Source organism: Chinchilla lanigera, unplaced genomic scaffold (assembly GCF_000276665.1).
Source record: "Chinchilla lanigera isolate Chin_1 unplaced genomic scaffold, ChiLan1.0 scaffold00104, whole genome shotgun sequence".
In the NCBI taxonomy this organism is placed as follows: Eukaryota; Metazoa; Chordata; class Mammalia; order Rodentia; family Chinchillidae; genus Chinchilla; species Chinchilla lanigera.
In genome coordinates this window covers 1,446,943-1,459,972 of record NW_004955505.1, presented here as the reverse complement: position 1 = coordinate 1,459,972, position 13,030 = coordinate 1,446,943, and the positions used below count along the sequence as shown (strand labels likewise).

The window sequence follows — 13,030 nt, the reverse complement described above, 5'->3', positions numbered from 1 at the left end:
ATATCCCCAGCCCCCAATACTCTAGTTTTAAAAAGGTACTAGACCACTTATAAAACTACAATCCATTTCTCTAATTATTCTACTTAGCATATACTATAATTCATTTCCAAGGAACATTATGCTCTCAGCCTCATTTTCTTTATTTTCCCAGGCTTTAATAATAAAAATAGTTTAGATGTATATTGGGGATGCTGTTAATGATGGTATATTGAAGACTAAATGAAAACAGAAATCAATATATCACCCTCTGGTACCAATCTTCTCCCCAAGTAGAGGACAACTGAATGACAAAATGAATTTAGAGTCATGATATCTAGTTTCTTTACTTGTGAATCTGATGAATTTCCCCAGTCATTTTGGTTTTTTTCCGGTACCAGGTATCGAACTCACGACCTCATGCTTGCCAGGCAGGTGCTGTGCCACTGAGCTAAATCCCCAGCCCCTCCCCAGTCATTTTATTATATTTTATAATATAGATCATCCCCTCTATAGCTCTCATTACGGAAATCTAAGCCAGTTCTCTGATACACTGTATGAGCCTTTTCAGTGTCTGTTAGGATTGTTTCAAGAATCTATAACACCCAGTTCTCTCTACCTATCTGTTTCATAAGACTTTCCACTTAAGAAAGCATTGCCCACTTTTTCAGATAAGATTTCAGGTACTAAAACACTTAAATTATGTTCTTCAGAATTACCTATCAATTATCAAATATCATAGGGTCTGATCAATGGGCATGTAGAACGCTATTATTTCTTTTCTTTTTTTTTCTTTGAGACGGTCTCACCATGCAATTCAGGCTGATCTTGAACTCACTTTGTAGCCCAGGCTGGCCTTGAACTCACAACAATCCTCCTCCCTCAGCCTCCCGAGTGCTGGGATTACAGGCATGGGCTACCACGCCTGGTGAGAATGCTACTATTTAAGTGCCAGAATTTACAATTAAAGTGCTGTACAAATAAATATAGTGCAAGGGCCAGGGGTTATGGCTCAGCGGTACAAGTGCCTCCCTGGCAAGTGCAACGTCCTGAGTTCAAGTCCCAGTACCAAAAATACATAAATAAATAAATAAATATAGTGCATTGGTTATGAATGCACTGTTGGAAGCAGACTACCAGGTTCCAGTGCTGGTTCTGCCATTCATTAGTGTGACCTTAGGTAAATCATTTCCTTGCCTCAGTTTATCTGTAATGTAGAATTTATACAGTGCCTATCACTTATGAAAATTAAAATTAAAAATAATGTGAAAAATGCTTAGGGAGCACATGGCATAACAGAAACATTCAATAAATCAAATTATCGTGGATAGGACCATTCAAAATCCCAAAATCAGAAGACAGAAACACTACATTCCAATTCTGACACCTGAAACTATTTAAAACTCTTGTGTTCAGAAGTCAACCAAAGGCAGTAGAAGAGCTATAGAAACAATACTCAAAGGCGGATAACATGATTTCTGCAAACAGGCTGGAACATTCATGGATGTTCATGAATCTGAATCTACATACTTTTCTAAATTGTCAAATTAAAACCATTTCTTCAATTTCTAAAGATGCTTGTTTAGGAAGTCACCATTTTTGCCCACTCTCAATTGAGATGGAAAGTAGTTTATATGATATGGGGCATTAAATCATTCTATTTCTTTTTTTTTTTTTTTTTTTGGTTTTTCTCCGGTACCAGGAACCGAACTCACTTTTTTTTTTTTTTTTTTTGGTTTTTCTCCGGTACCAGGAACCGAACTCACGACCTTGCGCTTGCCAGGCAAGCGCTTTTGCCGCTGAGCTAAATCCCCAGCCCCTCATTCTATTTCTTTTTATTTACTCTGAGCAGCAAAATTCACTTTTTCAGCTAATGAAGTTTAATGAAGCAGTCAAGCATAGATTTCCTATAGGAAAATACAGGATTCTTTGATGGCATTTCTCCCAAATGCGTGTAGAACTCTTGTTGAGGAAACCTAAGTAGTTAATTAATCAAATGAATACTTGGCAGAAACGTAAAGATGAGAGATACAGCGTGGATTATCTCTGAGTAAACTTCACAGTAGTGTTTCAACTCTTTAGCACAATCTATTTCAGATGCAACTTGAAGGCTAAAATCCTTGAGTCTTACAGCGCTAACTATTGGTAGCTGAAGTTCTCCAGTTCTCTATCTTCCCTACTACTTAAAAAGAAGAAAATCCTAACTGGGTCACACTGTAGGACACTTCTTCGGCCGCCTATGTGAGTATGGTGGCGAATGTCATGTATGTGGCTGCAAGCGGCATTACTTTGGGCATCTTCCTACTGTGTCCTTCACAGCCCAGCCTTCCTGAACTTGCCCCTGAGCCTGGAGGAGTGGTCAGGTACCCTGACACTTTCCTCTCTCTGGGCTCAGTAGCTGACCTGCATATAATGCGGCGGGAAACGCCTGGCTGACATGTGGGGCTTTCACCTCCTGTTTGTCTCATGAATCAGTAAGTGGAAGGCTGGAGTTTAGGGTATCAGCCAAGTGGAAAATTGAAAGGACCCTTTGCTTTCCCATTTGTCATTCGCCTCTGGTGTCTGTACATTCACTCCCTTCAGGAACCATCTGGACAGGCAAGGATCTACGTTAGGAAAAAACAAAGGTAGGCGAGCTCCTTCACAGAGGACGGGCTTTAATGGCGTTAAAACCCGAGGACCATATGGCACTAGACCAGAACAGCGCGATCTCTTATGGGCTATTGGGTTTTACACAGATAGCAGTTATCTTAAATCAGGCTGCTTTATAACTTTTGACTACGGGGTGCTGGCTTGTTGAGCCTACGTGTGTTTATCTGCTAGGATTCATGGTTTCAACAAGGGCGCACGAGTCCTGGTCATCCGGTGGGGGTGGCAGTTCTGCCCTGGACCACTGGATGGCAGTGGTCTAATTCCTTTAATGCAGAACGCAATGTGATTTCGAGCATGTCTGGTTCCCTTGGCTGAACATCCTTTAAAAACTTTCCAATATCAATAGGATTTAAAACAGCAGAAACATTGCAAAAATGGCTAGAGAAGAAAAGGAAGGAAGAGAATGACATGTTCCCCCTCTGGCAGTCTTTAACATCTACTGTGATATCAGAGGGAGACTGCAGTTGCAGAGCTCTGAGGAACCATTCGGTTTGGCAATTATTAGACGTCACAATTCTAGGGTTTTGTTGTTTTGTGAGATACAATCCTCCCAGTCCCCCACCACTCTTTATGGTGGAGGAGGGGTATGTTTACTCTGCTCAGATTCATTCCCTCAAATGGTGCAGGACATAAAGGTTACACAAATTTTCAGAGACATTGTAAGATGTAGACATTTAAGAATTACGACTCTATAACTAATAAACCGGCCATCTGGAAGTAAAATGTGATGAGAAAGGGTCTCAGTTGAAAACCTTCACTCTGCTACTGTAAATGGGTAAATTATTACTGTAATTCTCCAAGTTGAAGAAGACGCGTTATTCTTAAAGTCACATGCAAACATTTCAATATTTGGAAAACCAAATGAAATACACAACCTAAAAACTGAAATTTAAAAAATAGGGTCATTTACATGTATTTGCTTCTTAAAATATATTCACTTTCAACACCAAGAATAAAAGAAACAAACATGTCTTACCTCCCATCTCGGTCCCAGTCATATACTTCTATTTTGATTGTTCTGTCCATGGGAAAAACACATGTTAAAGTTTCTTAGTAAGAATACAGTATTATATATTGAGAATTAAAAACTAAGTTATAGTTAGATTTCCTTAAATAAAATACTATGTGCTTGCAGGTTTTACAAAGTAGTTTCAAATCGAGTTAGTTATCTTTATTACCATAGTACAATTTACCTTGAAATCAGTTTCTAGATTCTTTAAATGGAGTAGAGAAAGTATATGGGACAGAGGTTCTCAATGGGACCAGAAGACTACTGACGCAGCTGTATTTCTCACACTCAGAATGAGTCACAATCACATGGGTGCTCATCAACATGGAATCCTGGGCCTTTTTCCCTGAATTTCTGGCTCAGCAGGTCTACTGCAGGGCCCAAGAATTTGAATTTTTAGAAGATTACCAGGTAATGCGAATGCTAATAATTAGTAACTGTGCTATGATAACCACTTTCATAGAAAAATAATGAGTCTGGTTAAATAAACTGGTAGACTTACTAAGTAAATAAAATGACAATTTAAGGGGGGGCATCATAATTTTCAAAGTAAGCTTAGTGGTACACTGGTAATCACTAGTTCATGGTATGATACTGATTAGTAGAATACATTTCTTTTCTAATATGGCAAATAACAAGACCTGTAAAATAACAGATTCTTTTTTTAAAATTAATTTGTTTTAGTTTTGGGATGAGGAGAGATTTTTATACACTAACTACAGCAAACTTTCATAAAAAATGGATAATAAGAAATCTTCAGAACCACATCCCCCAGCTATGTGTAAAGACACTTGTTCTCCATCTATGGAACTTTTAGGAATCAGCAGCCATTAAAACAGTTATGCCAAATAACATTTTCAGAGTACATCAGGGTGGACAGTTCTAGAGCCATAGTCTGCACTTCCTGTGTAACTACATATTCCACTTTTAAAGGATGTGCCGTATTTTAGCCTTGAGGCAAGGAAACTTCCAGAACTACAGTAGTAAGGTAAAACAGATATTAATACCCAATATATTTCTGCACTTTTAATTCATTCTTGTATAATCAGTCAGTTTAACCAAATATGCATTAGCCAAATTATCTCTCCTTCTCAAACCATCATGGGCTTCAGAAGAGTTAAGTGAAACTTGTTCAATCAATCATCCATGCTTTTCTAAAAACACAAATACAGTAGCAAAGAAAATACAAAAACAATTTGGCCTAGATGATTCGCTCTATACTAAACATTTAAAATCCTCAGGAAAGTTATTGATTTTACCTGTCATAGTCTCCATTACACAACGCTCTGACTGAGATCTTGAATGCTTGCCATACAGGATTCAGAGTGTTTTTGACAACTTCTGTTCTATGACAAACTGTAAAACTGTAGAAAAAAAAGAACTTTCAGTTATTTTCATGCCTCAACTATAACATACTGTTTTAATCATCATTCCTTTTTATGTGTGTAGAACAAAAGTAGCAATCCTTCTGTTACTGGTATAGTATTTTTTTAAAGTGCCATGATAAAAATTGTGGTGGCAAACTGATACATTGAAAAATCAGTGATCAAGAATATAAAGACCACCAGTAACTCTGAGAAGAGGAGTTGTTTTGGAGAGTTGGGGGCAAAAACTTGATGAAAGAAAACAGAAACTGAGGCAGAAAATGTCGATTTAACAAAAACAACAGAAACCAGGTTGAGGACAATTTTTGATGAGTTCAGAGAGAAAGAATAAAGAGAAACTTATTTGAAGGCAGCTCTTATGATCTGGATCTTAAATGCCCTCAAAAGGCATTTTGTGGCTCGGTCAGTAGCCTGTGGTAATACAGGAGGTGCCAGAACCCTTAAGAAGTGGAACCTCGTAGAAGGAAGTTAGATCCCTGGAAGAATGTTTTTGAAGGGGATATTGAAACCCCAGCCCTGACCCTCTGTCTGCTTCCCAGTTACTTGGGGCGAGCAGCTGTGTTCTACCATGAGCTCCCTGACATAGTTCTCTGCTTCACCACAGGCCCAAAGGCAATACACTCAACTAGCCATGGACTGAAACCTCTGAAACTGTAAGCCAAAATAAGCCCTTCCTCCTTTTAAAGTGATTGGTTCCTGTATTTTGTCACAGTTACAGAAAGCTGACCACCAAAAAAGCTGAGGTAAAAAGATTAATCAAGGGAAAAGTTTTTTGCTATTTTTATTACTTTTATTCTTTTAAGATGGAAGACATAAGAGAAATGTCATTTGGTAAAGATCCAGTAAAGAAGAAACTATATTGATGCAGGACATAAAAGACAGAAAGACTGCAGCAATGTAATTTAATAGCTGACTGCAGATGAGGTAGAGGGAGAAAGAGACCAACCCATCATCTCTAAAGCAAGATGCTCAATAGTCTACTTTCTGGTCCCTTCTCATATGGTAAACCAGAATTTCTGTTTTATTTCTGCTGTCACCAGCCATAAAAATTAAATAATTTGACACTTGAAATTTCTCCTCATAAGAAAATGACTTTATCTTTACAGTAAGATATTTGTGAGGCAGATATTCATGTTTCTCCTATAAACCATTCTCATTTGTAATGCATTAGATGTGAAATAGACAGTAAACTATCACTAGCAAAATACTAGTGCAAGCATAGCTAATGGAAATTTTAACATTTTGATGTAAATTTTTCTCATATTCAAGAGGATTGCTATACAAATATAAATGTGTGCATGTGTCCACTGTACACAGAATTGTAAGAAAAATATTCTTACTAAATAACCTATAGTAAGATACTTTAAATGAAGCTATTTACCAAAAACAGCTATTCCAAAAAAAAAATTATTACCTAATTATGAACACAGGTCAAATTAATAGATGCAAAAATGAGAAAATAAAAATTTATAGCTATATATCATAAAGCTTTTTAATTAATGTTTCAGGTAGAAAGTTTTACTTTTTCTTATAAAATGAACCTAAATACATTGGGTAACAGGTAGTTTTAAAAATATTTCTATTAAAATAAATTTAAAGTAAAGTAAAAATCTCTAGACTTAAGTAAAAAGTGAGGTATACATACTCACTCAGATATCATCAAAATTATCTTAAACCTTTAACACATATGGATTAATATATTTGTATTTGGATCTAGTTAGTTGGTCAACTAGTTTGTAAATACTAGTGTGTAAATATGCTCAGAAAGTTTTCTTAAATGAGATTTACCAAATTTTAACAATTGTTTGAAATGATTTGGGATTTTTGTGTTATACTTTTCTCCTAATACTCAGATGTCACTGAATGAGTAAATAACATTTTACAAACATAATAAAATTTTGTAACAAAAGCACTACGAGTAGCACTAAATGTGTGAGAAACAGAAATCTTATAAGCGTAGAGCTTTACAAACAAAGAAAACTAGTAAGAATAAAAGTAGCTGGGTGTGGTAGCATAGGCCTCCCAGCACTCAGGAGGCCAAAGCAGGGGGACAGATGAGATTTTGAGGCCAGCCTGGGCTACATAAGGAGTTTAAAACCAGCCAATACAACATAATGAGACTCTGTCTCAAAAAAGCAAAACAAACAAACAAACAAACAAAAAACCCTCTTTATCGATATAATAATATAATATAATATATATATACATAAAATGCACAAAATAAGGAGTTCAGCTGAGAGGAGACAATAGCATGACTCCAGAAATTTTAAACCATTCTTTAGTTTCTAACGCCAAATGACTGGCAAATATGACAATTCAAAATCCAATATGACACCATAACAAAAATACCCCACAGTTATCCAGTAACTGCATCAACAAAAATCCCTTAATAAGTAATTTATCATTTAAAACTGCCTAAAGTTTTCACTTTAAATAGCAAACTTTCTATGTTTATGTAACACTTTACATACTTATACTACATAATATTAACAATGTATTATTTTGCTTAGAAGTCTAGTAATAGTGATAGATTTTTTTGTCGTTCTAATATCCTTGCTTTTAATGTCCAAAGAGAGAACATTTTCTCTTTACCTAGTATTTTATTACATATACTTGTTAGAAGCCATAAAAAAGAAATGCTGTACTATAAAACAATAAAAATAGCTAATATTTTAATTCTTCTATGTTCACAAAACTTTTAAATGTTTTCTGTGTAGTAAGTAACTCATTTCCTTTGCCAATCCAGTGAGATAGCTTTGATGATCACCTCTTTTTACAGTTGAAAAAGCTCAGCCTCAACAGAGAATTAAAAAACTGTCCCTGGGACCCACAGCCATGGAGTATTAGGGTCATAATATAAAACCTAGTAACAGAACCTTAATCTTATTTTTGAATGCTGAACTTACTCATGCATACCAACACTAAAGTAAAACTCCCAGAAAACAATTTTCATATACATTTAATGATAAGATTCATATACACCAAATTAATCTTTATTACTCCTATATATGTATTCAAACCATATAAAAAGCAATCTATTCTTACTAGCAAGAACATTCAAATGTACTATAAGGAACAATTTCATTGAAATTTAGATTTAAGTATCACTGCAAAAAGCATTGTAGCATAAAAAGCGGATCATACAATCTAGTCCCTTTCCAAGAAGAAGGAAAGTGTACAATTGTTCAATTGTACAATAAAGTACATTTGCTTCAGTGTTTTAGGTTTTTACAAAATGTCATGCTTTCCTATTATTAAGGTGCTATGGTTTATATCCAGATGTTCTCCCAAAGCCTTGTGAGCTCACAGGTGGGCTTTGGAGAGGTGACTGGATCATGGGGGTGAAAGTGATTGGCTCATGAATGGTTTGGGAGGTGAAGGCTGGTTGGAGGAGACCATCAGAGGGTGTGGCCCGGAAGGGTGTACCTCCTCCTCCCTCCTTGCCATGCATTCTTTCTCCTCTGGGATGATGCCCCTGCCATGCCATCCTGTGCTGGAGCGTTGGAGCTGGTGGACTATGGACTGAAATTTCTACAAACTGAGCTAAAGTAAACCTTCCCTCCTTTAAACTGTGGATGTTGCATATTGTGTCCTAGCAATAAGAAAGTAACTAAGACATAAGATAATTTAACAGTTGTATGAAAAGTAAAAGAAAGTATTTCTATGAAACCGAAAATTATTTAAGTAACATGACATAAACATTACATATAAAATGCTTATGAAGTTACACTCTGCCCCTGAGATATAAAAATCAACAATTTTTAAAACACCGAAATATTTTCCTCCATTTATCAATTTAATGAACTTCTCTGACAGAAACAATAATTCAAATACCACCCTTACCACAGAGATGAAATAAATAAAAGATAAATCTACCTGCCATCTTCATTGCTTCGATAAAATACAAGAAAGGGATCTGATTTTCCAAAGAAATCCTTCTTGTCCAATTTGTTTGCACAAAATTGCATCAAAACAGCATCCTATAAAAAATTAATAAAATATCTCAAAAGCTGGGCTATAAATAACTAAAAACTGCAGTTATCAAGCAAGACTTGACAAGAAAACAAATTTTTCATTTTAATGCAAATAGCCGAGTGTAGGAGAACTGCAAATAACACAAAATTGCTTTTTGAGGGATTGTACAACTTTAAAAATTTCTCTAGGAATTTTCACTCAAGTTACAAAACCATTGCTTCTCTAAAACCTTTAGCATTTCACCCTAAAAAGCAACATTAAGATACAAGATGACTCACAGAGGACCGGATCTCAGTGCTATATAATATGGGATTTTCATTCATATCTCCAATTATCCAAGTACTCATTTCTACAACAAAGGTTTTTTTTAAAAAAGTTCCTCTTCAGTCAAAAATTATTTAGTACCTACCACGTGTTAGATACCGAGATGTTAATACACTTCATGTACTAAACATCTAATGATAATTTGATCCAACAAAACAGAGGCTGACAAAATAGTTTACAAGCTAGAGTATGCGTTTGTGATTATGTTTGCATACTGGTGATGGGAGGGGCTCCCTTTTTAATTATAAACAATTAACACAATGTCTGAATAATTATATTTAAAGTAATTTCTAGGCTGGGCATGGTACTGCACACCTGTAATCCCAGCACTCAGGAGGCTGAGGCAGGAGGATCATTACAAATTTGAGACCAGCCTGGGCTACAAAGACCAGCCTGGTATTCAAAGACCAGCCTTTGTATTCAAGACCAGCCTGAACTGCACAGTGAGATCTTGTCTCAAAAAGACATACACATGTACATAAATAAATACATAAATAAATAAAATAATTTCTATGATAACAGCTTTGAGAAAAATAAAGCATTTTTGCTTTCTTCTATACAATAATTACATAGTTGTATGTTTATTTATTTTTGTATTATTATGCAAAACCAATCTTTGTTAGCAATTTATATACCCAAGCATTCATAAACTAAATGATTTTAAGGTACTATAAATCAAAACAGTTAAACATTCAATTTAATTACAAAAGACAGGCACTTTTAAGGTATATTTTCTTTTTTTTTCTTTTTTTTTTTTTTTTGGTTTTTGGTTTTTCTCCGGTACCAGGAACCGAACTCACGACCTTGCGCTTGCCAGGCAAGCGCTTTTGCCGCTGAGCTAAATCCCCAGCCCCTATTTTCTATATATTTTAGAAAATATACAGCCATTGAACTTAAAATCAATACTTGCATGGATTTTTTGTATTTTATAACTGAAAAGAGAAGCTAAAAATTTGGAGTAAGAGGTGCCCTAACAAAGCACTTCAGATTAATTTCAAGAGGTCACAGTCTGGATACTACTTAGTGTAAATATTAACAATGTCTAAAAATGCACTCACTGTCCTGTCACTACTTATTTTTGTGGAACCCAGAAATATTTATTGAGCATCAACCTAAAATTCTCATTACTTTCTTTCAGTGGTTCCAAAAGACTTATAAAAGATGATGTTACTTCTCTTTATTTGTTCATTCATTCATTCACTCATTCACATACTCAGCAAACATTTCTGAAGCAACAGTGAGGCTGGAATTTGGAAAAATGTGGAAAGACAATTTCTGCCCTTGGAAAGGCCAGCGTTCTAGATTTTCTGTTGCTTCTAGATTTCAAAAGTATCACTACAGGGTTTATAGTGTTATTTTACTCTACCTCATTGTTATGGTTTGTGCCTGCATGTTCCCCCAAATCCTCATGCAATCATGGGACGGGCTTCTAGGATTTGTGAGTGATCCATGATTCAATAGTGGGGTTATGGATGTGAGTGCTACACCCTGTAGTTTGCATACAATGTAAGGGAGGGAAAGAGGTTGCTTGCCACCACTCCTTCCTTTCTGCTCTTGTTGCTTTGCTGTTCCACCACCATGAACTGTTGCCCTCTGCCATGTGCCACTCCACCTTGGAGCCAGCTGAGTATGGACTGAAACCTCCACAGTCTGTGAGCTAAATAAACCTTTCCTCCCTTAATTCTAGGTGTCAGATATTTTGTCTCAGCAATGAGAAAGAAGTAACCAAGGCACTCACTTAGAACATAAATGTGATAGCTGCTGTCAGTTACAATAAAGCAAGTACACTATACCCAGGCATATTGACAATACGTATTTTAAGAAAAATTAAAAGAACATGGACAAGAATAATACAGACATCCCTCTTACCTGGAAAGTCCCAATTAGGATAACTTTTCAAATTTGTAGGTAAAAGATTTTTTAAAAGTCCTTACTACCACTAAGGAAGCAAAGCTCAAATGATCAAACTATAAAATCAAGGGCAGAACTGAGAGGGAAAAATTATTCCTATTCTGATCTGCTTTGTTTGTTTTCAGTATTCTGACTCTCCACATGTATGAAAATGAGAGTGGTTTTGTACAAATTCAGGGAAATTACACTGACACTGTTGCAGAAGCATCACTCCTTTTCACATGATCTTTCAAAGCACGTGAACCAAAGCACAATCCTGAGAAACATTGAACATATTTAAAATACATAAAGGATAAAGTTACATATCTCACATTATAAATAAACATCAGAAGATTTATTAGTAGTAAAACATAACATTTCTTACCATCATCGGGAAATTTAAAACTTCAGATTTCAATTTCAAATTTTATTCTTATTTCTTACAAAATGATTAACTGATTAAAAATAAAAATTCCTCTCAATGCAGGTAAACATATACAGTAACACTGGGGAAAATATGTCCTTATGATTGACAGGTGAGCAACTGTACTGACTTGGACAGAGAATGACACCCACAGGCCTCATGCTCATATAACATGGCTTTTAAAATGTGATTGGATCGTGAGAGCACTCACTGAGAAGAAAATTATGAAAACAATACCACTCAGCATGGCTTCAAGAAAAATGAAACACCTAGGAATAAGCATAACCAAGGAAGTAAAAGATATCTACGACTAAAACTATAGTACTCTGAAAAAGGAGACTAAAGAGTACATCAGAAAATGGAATGAGGTCCCCTGCTCCTGGATAGGTAAAACTAATACTGTCAAAAAGACCATATTCTCAAAATTGTTATACAGTTTCAGTGCAGTCCCAATCAAAATACCAACAGCAGACTTCACAGAACTAGAAAAAGCAATCCTGAAATTCATATGGAGCCAGAAGAGACCCAGAAGAGCAAAAGCAATCTTGGTCAACAAGAACAAAACAAGAGGCATCACATTATCTGACTTCAAGCTATACTACAATGTGAAAGTGATAAAAACATCACGGAACCATACCAAAAACAGACACACAGATCAGTGGAACAGAGCAGAGGGTACAGAAACATCCGAGACACATTCAGCTACTTCATTTCTAACAAAGGGGCCGGAAGCATACATTGGAGGAAAGACTGTCTATTCAACAAATAGTGCTGGGAAAACTGGGTATCTGCTTGCAGAAGATTGAAACTGGACCCTTATCTCTCACCATGTACTAAACTAAATTAAAATGGATCAAAGATCTAAACACTAAAACAGAAACAGTGAGCATCCAGGAAGATTAAAAGGGTAGAACACTTAAATTCACTGGTGTAGGAAAGGATTTCGTGGACAGAACTGCAACACAGCATAACAGCAAGAATCAACAAAGGGCATTAATCAAATTAAAAAGCTACTGCACAGTAAGGGAATCAATGACTAGAGTGAAGAGGTAACTTTCAGAACGGGAAAAACATTTTTCCCACTATTCCCCAGACAGGGGACTAATCTCTAGAATATATAAAGAACTCAAAAAGATTAAATCACCTAAAAAAAGGACTCAATCAAAAAATGGGGAGGAGAAATTGGACACACATTTCTCAGAGCAAGAAGTACAAATGCCCAAGAAATACATTTAAAAATGTTCAACAGATCTAGCAATTAGAGAAATACAAATTAAAAGAACGCTAAGATTTCATCTTACACCAGAAAGAATGACAACCATCAAGAAATCAAAAAATAACAAATGCTGGCATGGCTGTGGTGAAAAAGGAACCCTCCTCTATTGTTGGTGGGAA

The 13,030-nt window shown here is 35.8% G+C and overlaps 1 protein-coding gene across 1 annotated transcript in view; it reads right to left on the bottom strand.

Moving 5' to 3' along the window:
- Window positions 1-13,030, bottom strand: part of Cpne8 (copine VIII) — a 191,003-nt gene that overhangs the window by 91,121 nt on the left and 86,852 nt on the right. Inside the window, exons 11-13 of the mRNA XM_005407109.2 lie at window positions 8,899-9,002; window positions 4,897-5,001; window positions 3,605-3,646 (exon numbers count right to left, since the gene is read on the bottom strand). Of these exons, the coding sequence (XP_005407166.2) occupies window positions 3,605-3,646; window positions 4,897-5,001; window positions 8,899-9,002 (251 nt within the window). The remainder of the gene's footprint in view (window positions 1-3,604; window positions 3,647-4,896; window positions 5,002-8,898; window positions 9,003-13,030) is intronic.